Below are 22,459 nucleotides of genomic sequence, written 5' to 3'. Positions count from 1 at the left end.
ATGGACACGGTGGGCTAACAGATAAATAACTCTTCTAAATTGTGCCACAGTTTTAAGAAGACTCAGCTTCTGAATTACTCCTGAGTCTTAGATCTTTGTTCTTTTTTTTACTACAGAGACTTAGTCAGCAGTTGCTCAGCCAAATACAAGAAACTGAGCAACAACATGACAAATAGCTATAACACTGAGAAAACTAACATGAACTAAATGAAGTGAAAATATTAGAAATGGCAGCATAAACTTAGATTCCTTAACAACAAGTACCCTATAAATATCTAGACAGAAATAACTGCATAGATACATGCTTTGATTGGATTATGGTTACAATTTATTCTTTAACAAACAAGTCCACAACATATAGACAGGGCTTATTAGAATATATAGAAAGATACAGTGCCTGCCCTTAAGAACTTACATTCTAAATTTTAACTATGACCCAATAAGGTGGGGTGTCGAGCAGTTGGGATTATCTTCCCACAAGTACCTTCAAATTGTTTAGCCCAAGGAAGAATGGCACAGGATTGCAATGTCATTATTCCCCGAAATAACATCTAACACTGCAGACAGTAAAATTCATTTCTTTGACTTGGCTTTCCCCCAACATAATCTCATTTATTTGTGCCTGTATCATAGACTGTCATATTTATTTTTAAATACTAAGGAATTGCTCATCTATTATGGTGATGAGCCATATCACATTTCCAGCAAGGCAGTTCAAGCTTGCCAATAATCTCATTGAGGTCAACTAATTAAGTATGTGATTAAATGTCTTGCAGAATCAGGACCCATATAGGTTGGTACATGAGTGAGGGAAAGGTAGTATCCTTGAGTACAAATGCTGGATTGGGAGAAAAACAACTCTTCTACTGACATCCACTTGACCTCTCTGTGTCTTAGTTTCCTCCTTTGTAAAATGGGGATAATAGCAATACCTGCAAGAGGGCTGTGATGCTGCATTAATTCATGTGTAAATAGTAAAATGCTTTGAAATTTTCAGAAGGAAAGTGTTATAGGCACATTAACTAAAAGCAGCAGTGCAGCCTTGGTGCACTTAAGCGAATCAAAAGGTATCAAAATACTTGATTTGCAGGTTTCACGACATGGAGAAATACCTAAATCTGTGCCTGTTGCAATAAATTTACAGAGTGGGAACTTGCTTGCAGCATGAAAAATCTCATAAAATTCCAGCTACCCTGAGTGTCCTATTCAGAGAGGCATGCAAACAAAAGAGTTCTATAGTCAGTATTGCAAATACAAATACTTTTTTAAATTTAACTCATTTCTTTAAGGGAACCAAAGCCATTCTTCAGAGGTTATAAAATCATTTCAGTTTCAGTGAGTTGTGTTTATTATAATAACACTCTATCTCTTTCTGTCAGGTTGAGGATCAATTTCAGACTATCTCTGCATGTAGACATCCATTGTTGATATTCAGTCCCCATTAGCATTATATTTATTAATATCTTATGTATCTATTTCTAAAACACCTAGTGGCAGATCCTCAGATGGCATAAATTGTAATACAGGTGGAACCTCCCAAATCCAGGTGTGTCTGGTTCAGTGACATCCATGGTCCACAGATGTTACTGAACCAAATAGCCCCAGAGATGGGAGCAATGCAGGAGCTGAGGAGCCCCAGCTGGGTCAGGCGACATCTGGGGAGCCCTGCCCTGGCCAGGGAACTCCTAGCGTTAACAGGGCCAGGTTACCGAGGAGTGCTGGCCTCAGCCAGGGAACCGACAGTTGCAGTGGAGTTATTGGCAGCCAGGGCAGCCGCAGCCAGGAATCCTGGCAAACTCCCGCTGGCAGCAGGGCTGTGGTGACCGGGGAGCCTCTGCTAGGGAACACCCCCTCCCTCGACCCCAGAAGCGGGGCCAAGTGGAGGCGGGTGGCCAGAATCCCCACTGGCAGCCCTAGCAGTGGGATGGGGAGGCCAGAACTCCCGGCAATGGCTGGATGGCTGCGGCCGAGAACCTCAGGCTGGCATCAGTTATGGGGAGCTGTGCCAGTCCAGTATGAGGGGGGACAGCGGCAAGATAGGGATCCCCAAAGAGAGGAGTCTGGAAGCAGGGAAGCACTGACCTCCCCTGATCAGGCAAATTCCCTGTTCCAGGATAGCTCAGGTCTCAAGGGTGCTGGACCAGGGAGGTCCAACTTGTAGCACCAATGAAATCAAGTCATTGAAGTCAATGGAACTACAGCAATTTATACCATGTGAGAATCTACCCTATAAAGTATGTTCAGCATCCTGGAAAATAACCAGGGAAGATGATATGATCTCTCTAGCAAATTGCTTACAATCTAAAAACTCATTACTCCCAATGGACAGGCCTCTGCATTCACATGGAGATCACTGCAGGACTGCAGCCTAAATAGGATCAACAGTCAACACGAACCAACACCCCACTTTATTTCTGCAGTAGTAACTTTTAGTAACCTCTGCTTTCCTCCTTCCTCTATTTCACCTCCCATGTCAACTCTCTGATCACTTTCATATGACAACTCACATTCTAGCCTTCTCTGCTATGCTGATAACTACCTAATAGAAAGTGACAGTTGGGAGAAGAAAAGTCAATATAGCAAAAAGCAGAAGTCTCACCCACATTTTATTCTTGTCCAGATCCAAGATGTGAATGGAGCTCAGGAGTCACACTGACAGTTCTGCTGAAGTGGGGGCTCCTTCTGCTTGTGAGGGAACAATTGGTATGATCTGAACAGGAGCTTCCTGTCCAAAAGAGATTATTTGCAAACAGAGTAGTTTGACTGTTGCAGCTACATGGGGCTGTCTGGTCCTCATTTTAAGATGAGGATATCAGAGAATCAATCTGTTAATGTGGCTCCTTTTGACATTTTCAAAAATAACAGTCCTCCTCTGGGATTCGATTAAGGTCTAGTTCGTAGTTCAGAAGGAAACAACTACAAGAGTGGCCTTTCTTATTACAGGCAATGTTGGGACGAGGGAATGGAGAATCAGCAAGAAAGAAAGAGGAAGAGGAAGTTCACAGCAGGCACAGACTGATCCCTTTTGGAAGGAAGATCTATGAGTTCTACAATGCTCCTATAGTTAAGTTTTGGTTCTACACGGTAAGCTATCTTCTCCATGCTACTAGCACTTGTAAAGAAGTCAGTGTCACTCTGTTGTCAACTGTGTATCTGTTTGTATTGGCACAAATTTTCAGAGAACCTCCACTGATATATTCACAATGGGGAATATATTTGGGGAAGCAGACCAGCATTTGCAAGTCCAGCCACTGTATTTGTAGATACAAAATGCTGATTTATATGGACAAATGGGTGAGACTATATATATATCTCATAGAGCTGGAAGAGACCTTGAGAGGTCTTTACGTCCAGTCCCTCGCCCTCATGGCAGGACCAAGTACCATCCTTGACAGATTTGCCCCGGATCCCTAAATGGCCCCATCAAGGACTCTGGAGGCCAGTATTCAAACCACTGAGCTATCCCTCCCCTTAACTGTAAATGTTGTAGATCAGGGGTGGGGAACTTTTTAAGGTTGGGGGCTGCCCACTCTCAGAAAAATCAGTCAGGGGCTGCATACAAGTGAGAAGCATAAAATAAAACAAAACCCTCACTGATGTGGCATCTGAGAAAGAGAAAGATGCTCCCCACATCCACCCCTCACACACCAGAGCCTGGGGGGCCCAGCATAGTAGATTTTGTGTGCTTCAGCCTCATGATGGAGTAGTGGGGGATTGGAGCTCCCAAAGGCTGGGTGTGGAGGGACATGAGCCTCAGGAATGTGGGGGGACATGAGCCTCATTCCAGCAAGTCAGGGACCGCATCTGGCTCCTGGACCTGTGGTTCCCCACCCCTGATGTAGACAAATATTTGGATACATCTGTGTCTAAGTACTACAGTGATAGAGCCAAATTCTAAAGTCCACCATCAGGCTGTTCTCCCACTGAATTTGTTCCTGGGCTCAGTGGATGCTTAGTATGAGAATTGTAATTAAGTAAATTAGGTTTCAACAACAACCGCAATATACTTTATTAGATTTTTTTTTTTAAGTTTCGCCTAGTTCTCATGATCTACCTGCTGCTGAACCCAGCCCCAATATCGGCAAATCACAAAAAATAAACTCACTGTTTTTGGAGATGATTTCCTGCTGAGACCTTGATGATACATTTAAAGGCAACACAAACAGTTCTCTGTCCCAGAGATCAAATCAGAGTGGGTAGAGCATGCTGGTAACCAACTCCTACCTGACAAGTGTAGTCCAACAAGATACTACTGAACTGCAGCTAATGTTAGTCAGGGTGACGAATCTAAATCCATTATCGTTATAAGTATCCATGCACATTACCCAGAAAATTCTTTCCATTATTAGCAAACTGGGTATCCTGGTTTGCACTAGTATTTCAATCCTGAAATGGGAAATGGAAATCATCATTGCATTTCTCTTTAGGCCTATTTCTACCTGAGGCAGGGTCACTTATTAATGCTGAATCTTGGCTGTAATGCAGCTTCCAGAGCAAAGTCAAGCTGTGGGGCCTGACTGATTGTACTTAAATGAAAACTGCTGCATAAGCAACTTCCAAGAGAGGGTTGGAAGAGCTCTGAAATCTGTCTGGCTCATTTTAAAAAGAAGCAAAGCCTAAAAAATGATTAAAAAAGAAATCCATAAAATCTGTGTGTCCAGGGTTCAACAAGCAAGGCGAATGTTAGTGTCAACTTTAATTGTCAATGTGAATGGCACATAATGGCACATAAAACAACTTCATTATTCTTAGCCCACCTCTATTTTAATCATTCTTAATGTATATCACAGTGGGCCAAATTCAGTGTGTTCTGACTGTGACTATTGATATGGGCCTTGGTTTTTGTTTGGTTGGTTGGTTGGTTGGTTGTTTGTTTTTTTTTACTAACATCCAGTCATTCAAAAAAAGGGCCCAATTCAACTTGGTGGGATTAGTTGTCAAGAACAGCCAAGATCTATCTAATTTTAACTGAAAAAGACACTGAATGGTGGGACCACTTTGCTTTCAAGAGCAATTCCCCTGAATTGTTCCAGTCTTGCCAGACCCATTCAGTTTAGATGTCTGACTCAAAAGAACTAGACCCCACTATAGATTAGCCTGGTGTTCCCCTTTCTTCAAACATGTTGAGAGGATCAGGCTGGCTCTGAAGAACCAATCCAGCCAGCAGATACGGATCTGAAAGACGGGAGTTTATTTCCTCCTACTGTTTTAAGTAGAAAAGAGGCAAATCTTAGCTGTGCTTTTAATTATGGTCAATTTAAAGAATATTAATTAGGTGATTTCCAAGCCAGAGACTGAAAATAACACCAGCACTCAGTGGTGCAAGCTTTATGCTTTCCTGTGCATCAACAAATTGTTTCTAAGAACTAATTCAACAGAGCAGAACTATGGACCCAATTCTGTGAGGTGCTGTTTATTCTCTACCACCACTGGACCAATAACCTACCCAGGTATAGCCAATCTTATGTTCATGGTTTCTCCCAGTTGGATGATCAGAGATACTTTGTTTAGTTTATTTCTTAGTTTTATATAGATGACCCATGTCCCAGTTTTCTAATACCCACACACAATCATAGTGTTCACCCCCAATAGGTAAATTATGGCCGAAATATGAAGTTCAAGGCTTTGATTCTCTGAATCCTGGGAACAAATAATCAGCAGTCACCCTCTCCCAATTCAAAACTCTGGGTTTTGCCATAACTGGAGGTGAGGAATTTGCATTAACCTTTCCGTAGGCTTTTTCCAGATCTACTTCACATGTGTTGCCCCACAAAAAAGTCCATTCTTGTTTGGTGCAATTTCATTATATTAAACTCCCTGCTTTGTGTCATATCCTCCTCCAGAAGAGGTTACATACAATTCCGGCCCACAGGATTACATAAACTTTGCATTTAACACAAGAAGAGTTTCTGAGGATATGGCAGGAAATTGATATATATATCACAGCATCACCCTGGATACAGGAGATCCAGACTGAAAGGGTTGTGCATTATGGGCACAGGAAGTCAGGGTGGATCTGAGATAAAGCTACGTCCAGACTGAATCACTGTTTCAGGTTACCGGAAGTATCCTGAAATAGCAATGCTGCATCTAAGGAACATGTCCACTATTTCAGAAAAATTTCCAAAAGAATGGATGCACTCTTTTGCCATCCCTGTAAATCTCATTCTACAAGAAATAAGGGATGGCTTGAAAGAGCACTTTTTTCCAAAATTTGGTGCCAGGTAGATGTGCCAAATGTCAAAAAATCCTCTTTCGAAATTAAATAGAAAAAAAGATGTGCAATTTGCATAGCGCAAATTGCGTATCTTTTTCTGATTTAAGAGTGCGGTCTAGATGTAGCCAAAAGAACTAAATCAAAATGATTGTATGTGTGGGCAAGAAAAGTAAGAGAAATAAAAAGCAATAAGTAGGAGGAAAATGGAGTGGACTGGAAATTTTCAAACAGGTAACTTAGGAAATCTGGGCCTATAGTGGCCTCATGGAAGATATAGAACCATGACTGATTCAACCAGGGGTTATGAAGATCCAAGTGGGTTTTGTTAACAGTGATGGGAGTGATTTGAAACAGCAGTAGCAAGGGAGAGGAGATTCACCACCACCACTGGAGCAAGAGCTTCAACTTGGTACACAGATTCCATTTGCACAGCTGCTACTGATATTGTTCTCCCTGTTTACAAATAGAAGGTGTCTGCAAACTGAAATTAGAGTTTTAAAGCCACCTTAGAGTATCTGATTATGCTGTATAATTAGTTATAGATGCCACGCCAAGACAAATTCTTTGTTTCCTTACAGTTGGCATACATTGGGTACCTGATGCTGTTCAACTACATTGTGCTAGTGAAGATGGATCGTTGGCCTTCTACACAAGAATGGATAGTTATCTCCTATATTTTCACATTGGGAATAGAGAAGATGAGAGAGGTAATACTATCCTGGATGAGCCAGAAACAAAAGAGAAATACATGTACCTTTCACAATTTTTTTTTGTTTTAATTTTTTTCTGAATTTTTGGTTGTAGGTAGACTTACCACAAAATTCCTTTTTTCCAGTAAAACAGAAGGGATGTTGGAATTTCTATTGCTATATTTCTCAATTTTACTGTTTTTAAAAGTAACCATCTGTTCTACACTCATACAACTCCAGTGTTTGGATTTCCATAAGTCTAATGAAACTGTCAGAGGCTGTTATCTTCTAACATAGCCCCCCTTTCCATGGTATTTCTTAGTGCTCTTCACACTGTTTCTCATAGGTCTGGCCACTGCAGTAGAACTGTGCGGCTTGTTTACTTTTTGGTGTATGCAGAAGAGGCTAGAGATAGGATTTTTCAACCAGAGCCTCACCTATACAGGCAGTCCCCGGGTTACATCAATTTGACTTACGTTGAATCCCTATTTACAAACGGGGGGGGGGCGCAGCTAGTGCGGGGTGCCTCCCCCATTGTCGCCGCCTCTGGCAGCACGGGGGCGCTTCCCCCCAGCAGACCAGGGAGATGCGGAGCTAGCACCCCTCCCCCCTCCCCAGCAGACCAGGGAGACACGGAGCGGCTTTTCTTGCCGCGGAGGACACGGGTCTGCTGGGGGGAACAAGACACCAGCCAAAAGGGGGCACCCCAGAGCGGAAAAATTAATTTCCTAGGGAACAGCAGGAGCAGCAGGCAGTGAGACCCATTGTGTTACAGTCCCCACCTTGGGAGCAAGAGCTCTTTCCCTCTTCAGCACTAGAGCTGCAAGTATCTTGTTAGTGTCACGTGAAATTAACAAGTCCCTTCCAGCCTGGCAGAGGTGAAGCTGAAAAATTACCCAGTGGTGTGGGTGGGCAAGAATGGGGAGGAGCAGGACAGAAGGGAAGAAGGGATAAAGCCCCAGCCCCACACCCTGGCTGGAGCGGAGCAGGGTAAGCCCCAAGGGGATGGGTCTGGTTGCAAAGTGGGTGAGTGGACAATGAGGACCCACCTGTGGCTAAACTCCTGTTCCCAACACTGAATTTTTCTTTAAAATTAATCCTGTGGATAAATTCACACACACTTCACAGGAAGGGATTTCCATTTTCTGATCAGCAGAATACAACAACAGTTTTGATTGTATCAATATTTCACTGTGCTCTCCAATGACTATTGATTACACTTAATACCCATTTCACTGAACCATCTGTAGCGAATTCTATTTGGAACAGTAATATGCATTGAATAAACTTTTTTTAGTTATAAAAAACAAAGATTCTGACTATTAAATGAATAACTGGGATCTTTCAGGTACCCCAAAAGGAAAATTTGGATATAGCATGAAACCCTGAAACTTATGATCAATTTTTAATTAAAATATCAAGCAAAAAAACCTTCATATCAAAACAGTATGTGTTTTTCTTAGAATAAGGAAGTTGTATGAGAATCAGGGTCTTTTCCACCTAACTCCAGCTCCCCCCCCCCAAAAAAAATATGTACCAGTTCCGACTTACATACAAATTCAACTTAAGAACAAACCTACAGTCCCTATCTTGTACGTAACCCGGGGACTGCCTGTAAATGCCCCCAAACGTGTGGTTCTATAGTCAATATTTGCATTCAATTCTCCTGTGTCTCCATAATGTGATGAACCAAAACTCTGGATCCAAACATCCCGAGCTCTGGAACCATTCGGACCTATAACCAAACATGGTGATACATTGCTTGGTGGAGAGGAGTTCTCTTTGTTAAAGTTTGTTCACTAATTAATCAACAAATGACAGGTATTGCCCAAAAGATTTGAAAGCACTTAAAGAAAGAAGATGAACATCATTTCATGAGTGATATGAGAAGCAGAATTGTTTTGTCCTCTTCTTCCCCCATCTTCCTTCAGCTACAGCTGTCCCCTTTTCACCTAACCTAATAAGGGTTTATTTCTGCCAAATTTAGCCCAGATGGGAGCAGGGGTATCTCCAATTGACTACACTTGTGCCCCTTGAGCTGAATTTCATCTTGTCCTCAGTCTCTACCATCCATGTTTGCATTTTCCACCAACAAACCTATTTTAAGTGCCTTGGACAAGTAGTGAAAGAATTCATCCTAAAACAGTTTTAAAAAATTGTGTTTTAGTTTTAAAACAAATGAATAGAATTAGGACCATGGAATAGGACAGTGATTCTGTGGGTTATAATTAATGTATTTTTTAATATATATTTATACTCACAAACACACACCCCATCAATTAGCCACAAGAGGGCTCTGCACTACTGATAAAAAGTTGCAGAGAATTCAGTGGATGAAAAAACAAGTGCTGTTAAAAATTTTCTGTGAATATTTGTTCTGCTTTTCTAATCATTCACTTCAACTGTGTGTGCACTTTCCATAAACATTTTGGAAAGAATGTTTGTAGAAAAAGAGTTCTAAGTGAAGAGTGTAGATTTTTCACAGAAAACCAGTTTACAGTTTGTCTAACAATTCTGCTCACTAGATCAGGGAACAAAAACAGACCATATAACTGTGCTTGAACATATTCAAATTTCAAATACAAAATATTCAAAACAAACTGCTTTCAAGCAAGCGAAAGGCAAGAAATTACTCATAAAAAATGTTTGGTGACTAGTTTCAAATCACAAAAATTCATGATAAGCTCCTCTCAGATGATTTTATAAACAGAAAAGAAACTAAATTCATAGAAGACATTATTTTATGTAGTATTTTCCTGGAAGTGGAACTCTCACTTCCAAAGCTTTGTTGAAGTTGCAACATCAGTGTTTTGATGAAATGCAAACCAAGGTCCTTGTGGTTTTTATGGCCTTGTGGCTATTTTATGTGTAGTCTGGGGATGCTTTTCTGTAGTTTCTTTAAATGAGAATTGTTTTGATTAAACACCTTTCTACCTATCTTCCCCTCGCCTTTAGTCCAAAATTGGAATATTCAGTTTAGGGAATGAAAAGTCATTGTGATTTTCTATCACTTATAGAGGATTTTGGAAATATGTATTTGGTTTTGTTTTACAAAGGAATAACTCGATTATTTTTTTTTAAATAGTACATTGTGCATGTATCACAACTTGGCCAGACCACAAGGTATCTAGAGATGGAGCAGAAGCATGTATGATATCCATGAAGGATGTCATAGCAGGGATTTCATCAGATTTGTTTTTGGCCCGTATAATATTAATATATATATATGAATGTTTGCTCTGTGTTTTCTATGGGGCTTAAAGTGAAGATAAATAGATCCCCTTCTGTCCCTCTTTCATACCCTTTAGATATTGATGTCAGAGCCTGGGAAGCTGTTACAGAAGGTAAAGGTGTGGCTCCAAGAGTACTGGAATGTTACAGACCTCATAGCCATTCTCCTGTTCTCTGTTGGAATGATACTTCGTCTGCAGGATCTGCCATTCAGGAGTGATGGGCGAGTCATATACTGTGTTAACATAATTTACTGGTACATACGTTTGTTAGACATCTTCGGTGTGAACAAGTATTTGGGACCATATGTTATGATGATTGGGAAAATGGTAAGAGACACTTCCTTTGTTCTTTCCATAATTTTTTTAGCATTGGCTTTATTGTATTTTGGGGAGTTGGCAGAATTAAATCAATACAAATCTCTAGTATTTTGTTATGATCCTAGGAAATAGTTTCTTTATCCTATGTCAGCATCATGGCAAACTCTCATCCCCCAGCCTGAAAGAATCTAGCTCTTCTCCAGACTTCTACAGATTTGTATACTGGAATTTTGCTTGGAAACCGCAGAAACCCCTTTTCAACAGCAAAGTTCTTGCACTTGTTTGTGTCTCAATTTACCTATGTATAAAGTGAGGGATAATAATTCTCTCCTACCTTGCTTTGAGGTCTCTTTAATTAATTAATATTTTTAGAAGTACTTTAAGATCCTTAACAAGAAGGGTGCTACAATAAAGCTGGTGTGCTCGTATATTGTTAATATTAATACTTTACATTATATAAAATATAACGTATTAATATTGTCTTTCTATAGCTTGCTGCCCCATATCCTCGATCCCTTTTGTCTCTCTTCCTATGGGCATACTGCTGTCCCTCCTTGTGAGAACTGAAAATCCATCCATGTGACTACAACATCTGTAATTGAGGGACATTGCGTGTACATATTAGGGCATTAATGTTAATATTTTGTATCAAATATAACACAGATGCAAATATAGAGAGTTAGAAATTCTGTGAGATCCTCAGCTCTGAATTTCCTCCCTTTTGCTCATTTAAAATTTCATCTGTAGCACTCCATTAATGTTGGAATTTTTCCTTCTAAAGCCAGATTCTGAAAAGATAGAGGGTCAGGTCCACCTACTAAAAGGTGCCTTCAGTGAGTGTCCAAGAAATAACTGCATATAAATGCCCATGCACACTGTGTGAATATGTAGATGACTAAATTGCCTCGTAAGTGTGTGAGAGAGAGAGAGAGAGGTCCATTTTTTTCAAAATTAGGCTGTCATGTTCCAAATGTTTAAAATATGTTTAAAAATCAATATTAAAATATCATTAGCACACAGCAGAGATGGTGCAACTGAATATTAAATTTACCAAACAACACAGTTTTTAATGATAGCTGATTAATATGAAGGTAATGCTCACTAACCCTGGTAGCAGCCACATGATTCATAAGTAGTCTGCCTTGGAGAACACTATACTTTTAGCAGCAAACCTACTAAGTACACTAAAGTATAACTTCCCTCTTCTCTTGCATGAGGTATTTCAGGAACAAAACCTTCCCTTACACTGTGCAGCTAAGGGTTAGAACCACTTCTGGGCCTTGGATTAGGTTATGCCTATAGAACCCCATACTTCAAAGCAATGAGTGTCAGGAGACTTCTAGACTTGGGATATACCAGTACAAAATACTGGCTGTCTTCCTGACAGAGTCACTAAAATAACATTTCACCCTCTCTTTAGTATATTAGCTTGGTAGGGTCTGAACGGTTAGCACAGAATCAAACCTATTTTATGGAAAAAGAGAAACCACAAAAGAAAATAATTTTCCTGCCAAAGGGACTTTGAGAGTCTATGGATTCCTTCAGAGGAGCCAAGGGAACAACGATTCCAGAACAGTAAAGGGAGAGACCTCCCAGAACTGCAAAGTCCAAATAGAAAGCACTCAATGCATCAACAGCTGCTGCTGCTTTAGATTACTGGAAGGAGAAAACAGGCTTTCAGAAAGAAAGGACGGATGAAAAAAGCAGGCAGAAACCATTGCAATAGCTCCTGCCCTACCTCAGTCTAGCTTACCCTAGACTAATCTCTCTTTTGATGATCTTTACCAACACTGCCGATCAAACTGCCTTTCTCATAAAACTAAAAAAGAATGTCAAAACAGCAAAGTAGTTCTCTGCCACTGGTACCATACACAGCCACTCCCTCCCCCCCTCCCCCCCGCCTCCCCATATTCAGCAGAAGTAGCTTGGAGACCAATTTGCTACCGGACAGATTCTTAGACCTCCTACTAACTGAGGCACTGGCAGGCAACATTATGATGAACTGACATTAAGTTCACTGAACCCAGTTCAGCAGTGACATGAATGGTGTGGGGTAACAGGACCTGCAAATGGGTGCAAGTAGAACATGCACAAGGAGTGTAACCTCTTGCTGCTTTGGTATTCTGTGGTGCCAGATTCATCCCTGCTATAAATGAGTTTGACACCATTGCAGGCGTTGGGAGTTGTACTCATCAAGTCCTTGGAGCACTATAACAGGGGTGTTGGTGCAAATTAAAGTAGGGAACTGTTGTATGCCCTTTTGCTATTTGTTTTTATTCTTTATCAGTTTCCATGCACTCAGCATTTTTGACCTACCTGTTTTGCCCATACTATAAATATCCAGTTTGTACAAGTTACACAAATTTGTCACTCACCCATTTTCTGGCCACCTCACACCCCATGCATAACTGACAGCCCCATTTATATCACTCCTATCCTTATCCGCCATTGCTTGCTTTGGGCTGTATTTGGTTCACTGACTACATTTTTGTTTAAATCACATTTCATTTTAGTTCTCCGGGTTATATCTAATCTCCTCTTTCATCTCATGTGCTTAGGAAGTACAGCAAAGCATTGTGAAGGATCTACTTGATTAAACATATTTCTGCCAAGCAGGCGTTATCACAGCAACTGTAGTCTCTAAAAGGCCCATACTTAAATATAAATAGGATGAGGGTACAGATTATACCATGTGGAATATAAGCAAGATTTTAGACTCATTAGACAATGGACAATCCTTTCAGACCTTAATCCCTCAAGTATTTCATTAATTTCATGAGAGTAAGACAAATAATTCTCTTCAACTCTGTCTGCATGGCACCCAGCACTATGAGGCACTGATCATCACTGGGGTCTTCACATGCTGCCATAGGATAAATAAGTGTTGTCCCTAGATTCATGAAAAACTGTGCATAAAATTGTGCATGCTGAAATTAAATCAGGAATAGGACGGGACACTAAAGATATAAAACAGAGAAGCTGGTGCTTGTTAATCGATGAATTTACCATCTTATTTCAGTGGCTGGATGTGAACATTAAAATTAATTAATCACTTTGAATTTGCAAGTAAGATGAAATGTCTCCGACATGGTGTCACGAGATTAAGATGTGTATCAGATACTTTTCCATACAAACGCTAACATCAAAACTTTTTCATTTGTCAGCAAATCAGAAATTGCAGTGCAGTTACACTTTATATATTTATAAACATATTAAATAAATATATTAATACAGGCACAATTCACATTTTGTCACCTAACTGAGCATTTTCAAATAAAAGATTAAGAGAGTTACTATGAGGAAACAAGCAAGTTAAACTAGCAATTGTAATAGGCAAACAAGCCCTAATTCAATTTCCAGGGAAATCAAAAGAAAGATTCCTATCAACTTCATTGAGTTTTAAATCAGGCAGATTGAGAGGGCTGAGCCTACAGATGAGACAACATCTTGCTTGTGGACAAGACAAAAACAAATCAACTCGTATTTCTAGCAACAAGGGCCCTAAACATCATGATTACTGACAAACAATACATCAGAAGGTTAAAAGGTTCTCTTAGGTAACATCAAAGATAATTGTCAGCATGTTTGGTTACTTCCCTGACATTTTTGTACACCTGTCTGAAGTCAGTGCTTGAGTTGCAAGGGGAGAGCAATAGCATGCTCCAGCTTGGTTTCACATGTTTTCTGTCTGCAGCAGTAAGAAATGTCTGTGACAAACCACTTCTACTGCATCTCAGCATTACCAGAACCACAATATGCTAGAAATCTCCTCAAAACAGGTTTTCTCAAGAAATAGGATTAACAGTCCAAGCAGCATTCCTGAGGATTTTTTTTCTCTGAGTGGTGGCATTACAGATGCTATCAGACAGAAAAAAAAACCTGTGGCTGTTATACTTCCTTCAGCCATCCCACTTTCACGCTTTCCCCAGAGACTGTATCCTAACCTGTAAATATAAGTCTGAGATTCTTGATTTCTTTTCCCCCCTCACCATTCCATTAGAGATGCATACAAAAAAAATGGTAAATACACAACTAATCAGAAAGTTGGCTGTATATGTTTCCATTCTTTATACCATTGTCTTGCTCTTCTTTCTTTCTATATATATATATATATTTCCCAATTTCTTCCTTTTCCTGTCTGCATTCCATTTTATCTCAAGATTTTAATTTTCTGTCTCTATTTTCACTGATCCTTGAATTACTTCCCTTCAGAGACTCAGCAGTAATTCCTACATTGCCAGATCCATCAGTTATAAATGAGTTATTAGGCCCTCCACCACATTGTTAACCTGTGCTAGACTCATCTGAAGAAGTGGGTTGTGCCCACGAAAGCTCATGATATCATCTACATGTTTTGTTAGTCTCTAAGGTGCTGCAAGACTGTTTGGTGGTTTTTTAAGTTTTTTTCACTTCCAGACTAAAATGGCTACCCCTCAGAAACTCCTCCACCTCTGTTGTCAGCCCTTTCTGCTGAGCGGCCCATGCACAAGTGGCTGCAGATAACCAGGATGTGAGAGAGAGCGAGTGGCAGTCATTCAGTGCTGACTGGCATCTGTATTTTGGTCATACTGCTGTTCACTGCTTGCAGTGAATACTGACTTTGAGTCACTCCCAATCCCAGCCGCCACCAGAAAGTAAAGAAGAACATGGAAATAAACCTCAAGAAAGTTGACCAAACTTTTTCTAACATTAAAGGTAGATCAGGTTGAGTTCTGGACAAAGGTTTGGATTGGTTCTTTTTTGTCCAATCACCTCCTCATGATAAGCACATAGAGACTGAAACTTTAAAAGAAACTTAATCTGGTCTCTGAAATCGGTTCCCTATAATTTTCATATCACAATATATTGTTAGTTAATTTATTATGTTTATTCTTCAGCTTACATGGCACCTATGATAGATACTCTAGGCATTCCCCAGGATTACTCTTCCTTTAATATCCATTCTTGGGGTTCTCATCCCTATTGTTGATGCAACATCTGTCCTCAATGTCATGCCTATAATCCTATACAGTACCTCTGGGACTCTGAGGCATGAGTTTTCAGGCACTGAATGGATCCTTTTTTCTTAAGCACTCCCTTGAATGCCAGACATTATCACCATGTGGTAATGAATGATTTGCGTATGTGAATAAGACAATACAGAGGGGAGATGTATAGTACTGGGCCTCTATGATATTTGTATGTTATCTTTTTAAAAGCCCTTCCCTGAGTCCTCTGGCTGCTGACTGTCACCTCCAAACATACTGGTCACCTCTGGTCCTTGCAGAGGCACAAGCCTCCTGTCTCACTGGTTACCACTGTGCCTGTCCATTATGTTGCACAAATGAACTATTCTGAATCCTTGCTAGACCCCCATTTCCTTTGCCCTGTGACATTGCTGCTAGCTAAGTAGATGACTATGCCCATGGCCTGCCACTTCTTTTTGGTAAAACCCCCACCTGTAGCATAAGAGCAGTGTTTTGTCTTGCAAGTGTGGGCTCTACTGATCTGAGCGGACATCAGTGACATAGTAGGTGGAGGCAGCATGTGCAGCCAGAAAGTAGTCTGTGACTTCAAACCTTCAACCCACGCACAGCACACTTTGAAAAGCTACTGAAAATGAACCCCGTCGAACGAAACACCCAGTTTCCCCACTCACCACGTTTGAAAATGCCAATCCACATGTGCAAAATTACAAGTGGTTTCCAGAAGCCACATGTGAAAATTGCATTCTTAAACTTCATCAATTTTTTTCAGTCCATCAAGGTTGAAATACTGTATAGTCAAATAATTTCCTCTAACTAATTACCTTTATCTTTGTTTCTCCCTCATTTTAGATGATAGACATGATGTATTTTGTCATCATTATGTTGGTGGTTCTGATGAGCTTCGGTGTTGCAAGGCAGGCAATTCTCTTCCCCAATGAAGAGCCTTCATGGAAGCTGGCAAAGAACATTTTTTACATGCCCTATTGGATGATCTATGGGGAAGTGTTTGCAGACCAGATAGACCGTAAGCAAGTTTATGATTCTCATACTCCAAAGTCAGGTATCCAATTTTGATCAGGCGATGTCTTACAAGATCATTTGTGTGTTCTCAATAAATGGCTCGAAATAGGGGACTCATTCACTGAAGAAGATATTCACAGAAAAGCTATTACTTTTAGCTGCTAATATTGGGGTACCAATTTCTGCACTGCTAAATTTTATCTTTCATATAGACATACATAAATAACTTTTCAGGTGATTGATTCTTTTTAAATGCTCAAGGGTATGGGTGGGGGAAGAAAACCTAGGTATACAAGAGGAGTTCATGGGTATATCTAGGACATATAGCACTCCACTCCTTTTCCATCCATTGGTTTAATTTTGGAATGAATTCACCAGTTTTGCTTAACTTGATATTGAGAGTCCAGTCTCAAAATATAGAGCCATCTTTTCAGCTGGTGAAAGTTGGCATAGCTACCTTGAAGTGAGTGGAGTTATGCTGACTTACACCATCTGAAGATTTGATCCACTGAGTTTTGCTTTCATTGGGACCTGTTCAGCACTACCCCCCTTCGGTTAAATCATGTGATGCAACCCTTTGTGAATGATGGACATATTACTAAAATTTTGTTTAATTATTTATTGAGAGGCTTGAAATTGTGCTCAGTTCCATGCAAATAGAATGGAAGTCACCCTTTCCTACACATTTATTTGGCCGGCCATCTGGAAAATGCCAGTTTTCTATTTAACATTAAACCTCCTGGTGCCATCAGGCACAGTACAGAACAGGAGATAAGTGATAATGCTAAAAGATGCAATGTGAGGAATGGGAAAAACTAAGAACCCACCCTTTCAATAAACACGGACATGCAAGAGATGCTCTGCCCCTTCATTTCTACTTAAACAGGCATAGGTCTTGGAAGCATTTACAGATTAATCCTCTCTCCTAATGGCCGAGAGAGACATTGAATCTATATAAACATATTAATTCAAATACTAGGTTACAGTCTTAAAGGAGGATTGTGCTTGCACAATATATCATAGGCTCATTCGACACTGAAGAATTTAGACTGGTTTGTTCACTTTCCCTAGGGTACGTCTACACTGTATGCTTATTTTGGAAAAAGCTATTCTGGAAGATATCTTCTGGAATAGCTTTTTCAAAATAGAGCATCCACACTACAGGGAAGCCTCCAAATTAGTCCAAGGCAGGATTCCCTAATGTGGATGCGCTACCTCGATTTAGAGCCCCATGAGGCACTGAGGAGGAATAACTTAGAATGGCCTTAGTGAGGAGTTATTTTGACATAGCAGCAGTGGAGCATCCACACATACCCCCTTCCAAAAGAGCTTTTATGGAAAAGGTGTTATTCCTTGTGGAATGAGGTTTGCCAACATTGGAAAAAGCCTTCTGTTATTTCGATTTTCTTTCTAAATGACACAGTTGCTGTGTGGACGCTAGTATTGTTTTTCCGGAATAACGGCGCACACCCCTAGATTGTTTGGAGATCCAAAAGTAATACATATATCACCATTAATCCCTTTTAATGCCTTTTACATGTACACTGTGTGTTCCAGGAAAGGTGACTCAGCGAGTCCTATGTGCATTCTTTCCCCCTCGTGTCCATGCAACTCTACATCAAATGCAAATAGAATCTCCTTTTATGGTTACCCCTCCATTTTGTTCTCAATGGCAATGTGGCATGCACGCAAATAAACAGCTTGAAACACAGCAAATTTCTCCCTCTATTTACCTTTCCACTTGGTTCCATCTTTTTTTTTTCCCCCTCCTCCAGAAATCCATTTTAATTCCAAGGGTATAATAGTTGGGGGCTGATATCATCCCTTTAACTGTGACTCACTTTTACAAATGGAATTGTCTGTCCTTCTACAAGAGGCCATTTATTGATGTTGTACTAAGAAACTAGCATAGTGCAACGAGTGCGGCAATTTGGCTGGATAAGAGGTTTTCTAAATGAAGTGCTGATTATAGTTTAGAACCCTGTAATCGGGGAGAGATTATTTTAACATGAGTGGAGTATGGCTACTGGGAATCTGTAACAGGCTGGCAGACTCTCTGTCTTTGCATAGGGATCCAAGGCTAATCTAGTGAATTTTCCTGATGTCCAGTGCTTAAACCTTGTATAAGGAAGCAGCTGAGTCATAAAAGCAGGTGCATCATCTTAACTCCCAGCAAAAATAAAAGTTGTTGTTTTGTCCCTCTATCAGGCCCTACACAGTACTCAGAGAGAGAGAGAGAGAGAGAGACTGATTGTGCAAGGCATTAAGAGTCTGCCACTCTTTCAGTGTTTTTCAGTACATCACAAATTACATGCAAGATGCTGTATATGTGAGGATAAATTGACTCCAAAATGTTACCCGTGAAATAGAGTGAAGAATGCACTGATTAACGGACACACAATTGTCTTATTTTTTTGGATATTATTATTTTTTTCACTGGAAATGTTCTGCCATATATTCTCTACACTGTTCTAAGCTAAATCAGCCACTGTATTCTATTTAGAGTGACTGTACATTCTCAAATGTGATTCTAAGCTGGACTGTCCTAAAGCTGTCTGCCACCTCTAAAATATAATCGGATGTCACAACCTGTGGTTTTACTTTTCTTTTCATATTAAATTGAAAGGAATGCTCAGATTTTTTTTTTATATATATTTGTGTTTTGGCCATGAATTCTGGATTCTGCCAGAGTGTTGGTCTCTGACATATTATGAAATGGAGCAGCATTCTACAGATTATTCATGCCTATTTGAGAAATGTACAAAAAGTGTATGTTACTCTAAATTTTTTTTTCCTTTTATCTCTTTCTGTTGATTTGTGAAGCATGCTGTAAGGCTGGCCAAATCCACCTCATCAATTGGCAGTCTCTCCATCTGGTAGATCTGCTCTTATTTTTAATTTTCTCAAAATACTGCACTCTTAAAACACTAAGCAGTCATATTTTTCTAATTTACTGCATGGACTATATGTGTTTATATAAAATCAATGAATGCCTGCATTTGCTTCACGTGAAAAAAAATTCTTAATTGAAATGTGTAGAGATGTTCAACAATGTACTGTGAACAATGAAATCTCACTTGCAACTCAAAAGCAAGGACAGTTATACGCTCATTTCTTGGAGTTAATATGTAACCAAGCAATATGTTCTATTACATATGCAGTATACATATACACTCTATACTCATATAGATTATTGGCTAGAAATCAATCATAAAAGAAAAAAATATAGAGCAAAACTTCTAAGATTACGTTTACAATATGTTCAAATGTTAAAGTTAGTCCTAAAACTGAAATGAAAAATCTGCTTCTCTCAGACACTATCTTGTTTATTGCAGAAGAACTGGCTGGATAAAACAGGGAAACTAGCACTGATTGATAGTGATTCCCAGTCAACTGCTGATTAGTTGTTTCAATGCACTTCTAGAGGACAAGTGTCCTCATCATAAAATTTGCTCCTGCAGTTTGTACTAATATATACCCTTGTTGGAAATCTGAACAGAAAACCCAAAAATTGAATTTCCACAAAGAATTTTATTCTCACTGTTAAAAGCTGTCCCTTCAGGGAAAAAACAGGGGGCAGGGGGCTTGGGAGGGGGGAGACTGAGATGGCATCAAAGGAAACCTGATGCTGTTGTCTATAGAGTTGTTCTATAAACAGAGGGTGAATTTGGTTGGTAATTTTTATGTGATCAGATAGTAACTGTACAATGACATCTTGATGGACAGCAGTCATCATTAAAATCCAACGCCTAACATTCTTCCTGGACTTAAAATATAGAATAACTGTGATGGCTGTTGGCAGATATTGACGTTTTAATGGCAACCCTTGTATTGTTGGCTCATTGTCTTCTATATAAAAATTTGCTTCATGTATAGATCAAAACAAGTTTTTCTTTCCACCTGACAGCATTTCAAAAGCAATCTGAGAATGAAGAATCAATCTGGATTCTTTCTGCTCCATACATCCCCTTATGGAAAAATCCCATCGAATCATAATAAATAGATAATAGACATTATGGGCCAGATTCTCTTCCCATTTACATTTGAGTAATGCCAGCAATTAGAATGGGGCCACTTCAATGTATAGTCGTTATATGCAAGAGGAGAGTCATTTCTAACAAGTCTTCATAGGTTTTTGGACCATCATAGAGAATGTAATAGAAAATTACATCCTCATTATAGAATGCTCTAAAGAGAGGGAAAACTCTGATCTCAAATCCCCAACCATGGGTTAAAGGAAGTAGTGTGTTTGGTAGTGGTTGGAGGTCCACCAGGTCTATGGCAACAAAGTGGAAAGAAAGTGAACAAGTATTTAGTCTAATTGAGGAAAGGCATTTTGACTGTAAAATGTGACAGTGATGCCAATTGCCCTGTATAGTGCTTATCAGAGCAAGATATCTAGAAGAATATAGAATTCTATAGGGTGGCTAAACAAACTATAGGAAGGGTGTATTTTTCTGTTAAATTTTATGGACCCAATTCACACTTCTCTTAGCTTAATGGGGCCTTACAGTGAGTATAAATTGCATCTGTATCCACTTGAAAGCCACTTAACACTGACAGAGCAAGATAAAAGTAAATATATGTAAGTGAGAATTCCAGGCTTGTAGATTTTATAATAATTTGCATTGAGCCTTATTACAATACTAGCCAATTAGCCCGCCATAAAATGGGATTTTCAGGTCTCTCCTCCACGTCAGTCTTCTCTCCTGAGCCTCTGGTCTCTCTCTCGCTCTCTCCTCCTCCTCCTCCTCCTACTGCCTTCCCTTCTCTTTCTCAGCGCTCCTTCGCCTTCTCTCTCTCTCTCCATCTCTGTCTTTCTCTTCTCCCCCTCCTGCCTCTCACTCTCTCTCCGCTCTCCTCTGTCTCCGTCGGGGATGCACGCTTGTCCAGGCCCTGCTCCCTGGGCATATACGTCACCACCTCGCTCCTCTTCACCTCCCACCATGGCGCTCAGCTGACTTCTGTGCCACTCAGCCAGACCGCCACGCGGGAGCAAGTGGCGCAAATGGCCTCTCTCTCTCTTCTCTTCCTACTGCCTCGCCCTCTCTCCCTCTCAGCTCTTGTCCACCTCCTGCCTCTCTCTCTCTTTCTCGTCTCCCTCTTCTGTCTCTCAATCTCTCTCTCGCTGTCCTCTGTCTCCTCCGCATCCTCTGTGTCTGCTCCGCTTTCCTCCTTTTGAATCTGGCACCCTTTCCTGATGTGGGAGGGAATCTGGCACCCTTTCCTGATGTGGGAGCATTGGCCTGCTAAACCTAGAGTTCAATCCTTGAGGAGGCCATTTGGGGCAAAAATCTGTTAGGGATGGTCCTGCTGTGAAGGCAGGGGACTGGACTTGATGACCTTTCAAGGTCCCTTCCAGTTCTAGGAGATAGGTAATCTCCATTCATATCAAGACGTCAGAGACACACGCTCGTCCAGGCCCGCCCCCTGGCTGTTCCCTCTGGGCGGCGCTGTTGCCTCCCGCCGTGGTGCTCGGCTGACTTCTGTGCTGCTCAGCCGGGCCGCCACGAGGGAGCAAGCGGTGCAAGTGGCCATTTGGGCCCCAAGCTCCCCATGTAGCACCCCCATGCCGAGCGCCATGGCGGGAGGCAACAGCGCCACCCAGAGGGACCAGCCAGCGTTTCAACGTTACAGAGTCACAGACATTGGGCTACTATATTACAATATATTGTAAGTTTCAACTTTTTAAAATTTCTCTGGAACTTTCTCATATGGATCATCACCAACAAGAAGTATTCTAGAATTAGAACTAATTTTGTACAAGATGGAATGAAATGCACCTTTTTTCTTCCGTGACTCTACTGTACATGAACTCCACATCACTGCCCAGATTTTTTATTACGCTAGACAGAGATACTGGGTGATATTCCTATGAGGCCTCTGTACCACTCTGTGTTGTCTTTTTCCTCTTGTTACAAACATGTTTATTGTTCTTAATATATGGAGAAGGAAGAAACTAGAATTATAGAGAGCAAGTGTAGAATAAATAGACTTTTTGTAAAAATGTGACTA

At 40.5% G+C, this 22,459-nt stretch overlaps 1 protein-coding gene and 1 long non-coding RNA gene across 8 annotated transcripts in view; one reads left to right on the top strand and one right to left on the bottom strand.

Annotated features, from left to right (window-relative positions):
• The window catches only part of LOC112543827 (uncharacterized), a 153,045-nt gene that overhangs the window by 46,428 nt on the left and 84,158 nt on the right, over positions 1–22,459 (bottom strand). The gene's annotated exons all lie outside the window — the stretch shown is intronic.
• TRPM3 (transient receptor potential cation channel subfamily M member 3) overlaps positions 1–22,459 on the top strand; it is a 599,368-nt gene that overhangs the window by 556,161 nt on the left and 20,748 nt on the right. For both annotated transcript variants that reach the window (XM_075931703.1, XM_075931702.1), the window contains 4 exons: positions 2,944–3,084; positions 6,796–6,924; positions 10,215–10,466; positions 16,274–16,448. In XM_075931703.1, the coding sequence (XP_075787818.1) occupies positions 2,944–3,084; positions 6,796–6,924; positions 10,215–10,466; positions 16,274–16,448 (697 nt within the window). The remainder of the gene's footprint in view (positions 1–2,943; positions 3,085–6,795; positions 6,925–10,214; positions 10,467–16,273; positions 16,449–22,459) is intronic.

The sequence above is a fragment of the Pelodiscus sinensis genome, chromosome 6, assembly GCF_049634645.1.
Source record: "Pelodiscus sinensis isolate JC-2024 chromosome 6, ASM4963464v1, whole genome shotgun sequence".
In the NCBI taxonomy this organism is placed as follows: Eukaryota; Metazoa; Chordata; order Testudines; family Trionychidae; genus Pelodiscus; species Pelodiscus sinensis.
Note: the sequence above shows the minus strand (reverse complement) of the source record. Positions and strands in the feature narration are given on the sequence as shown.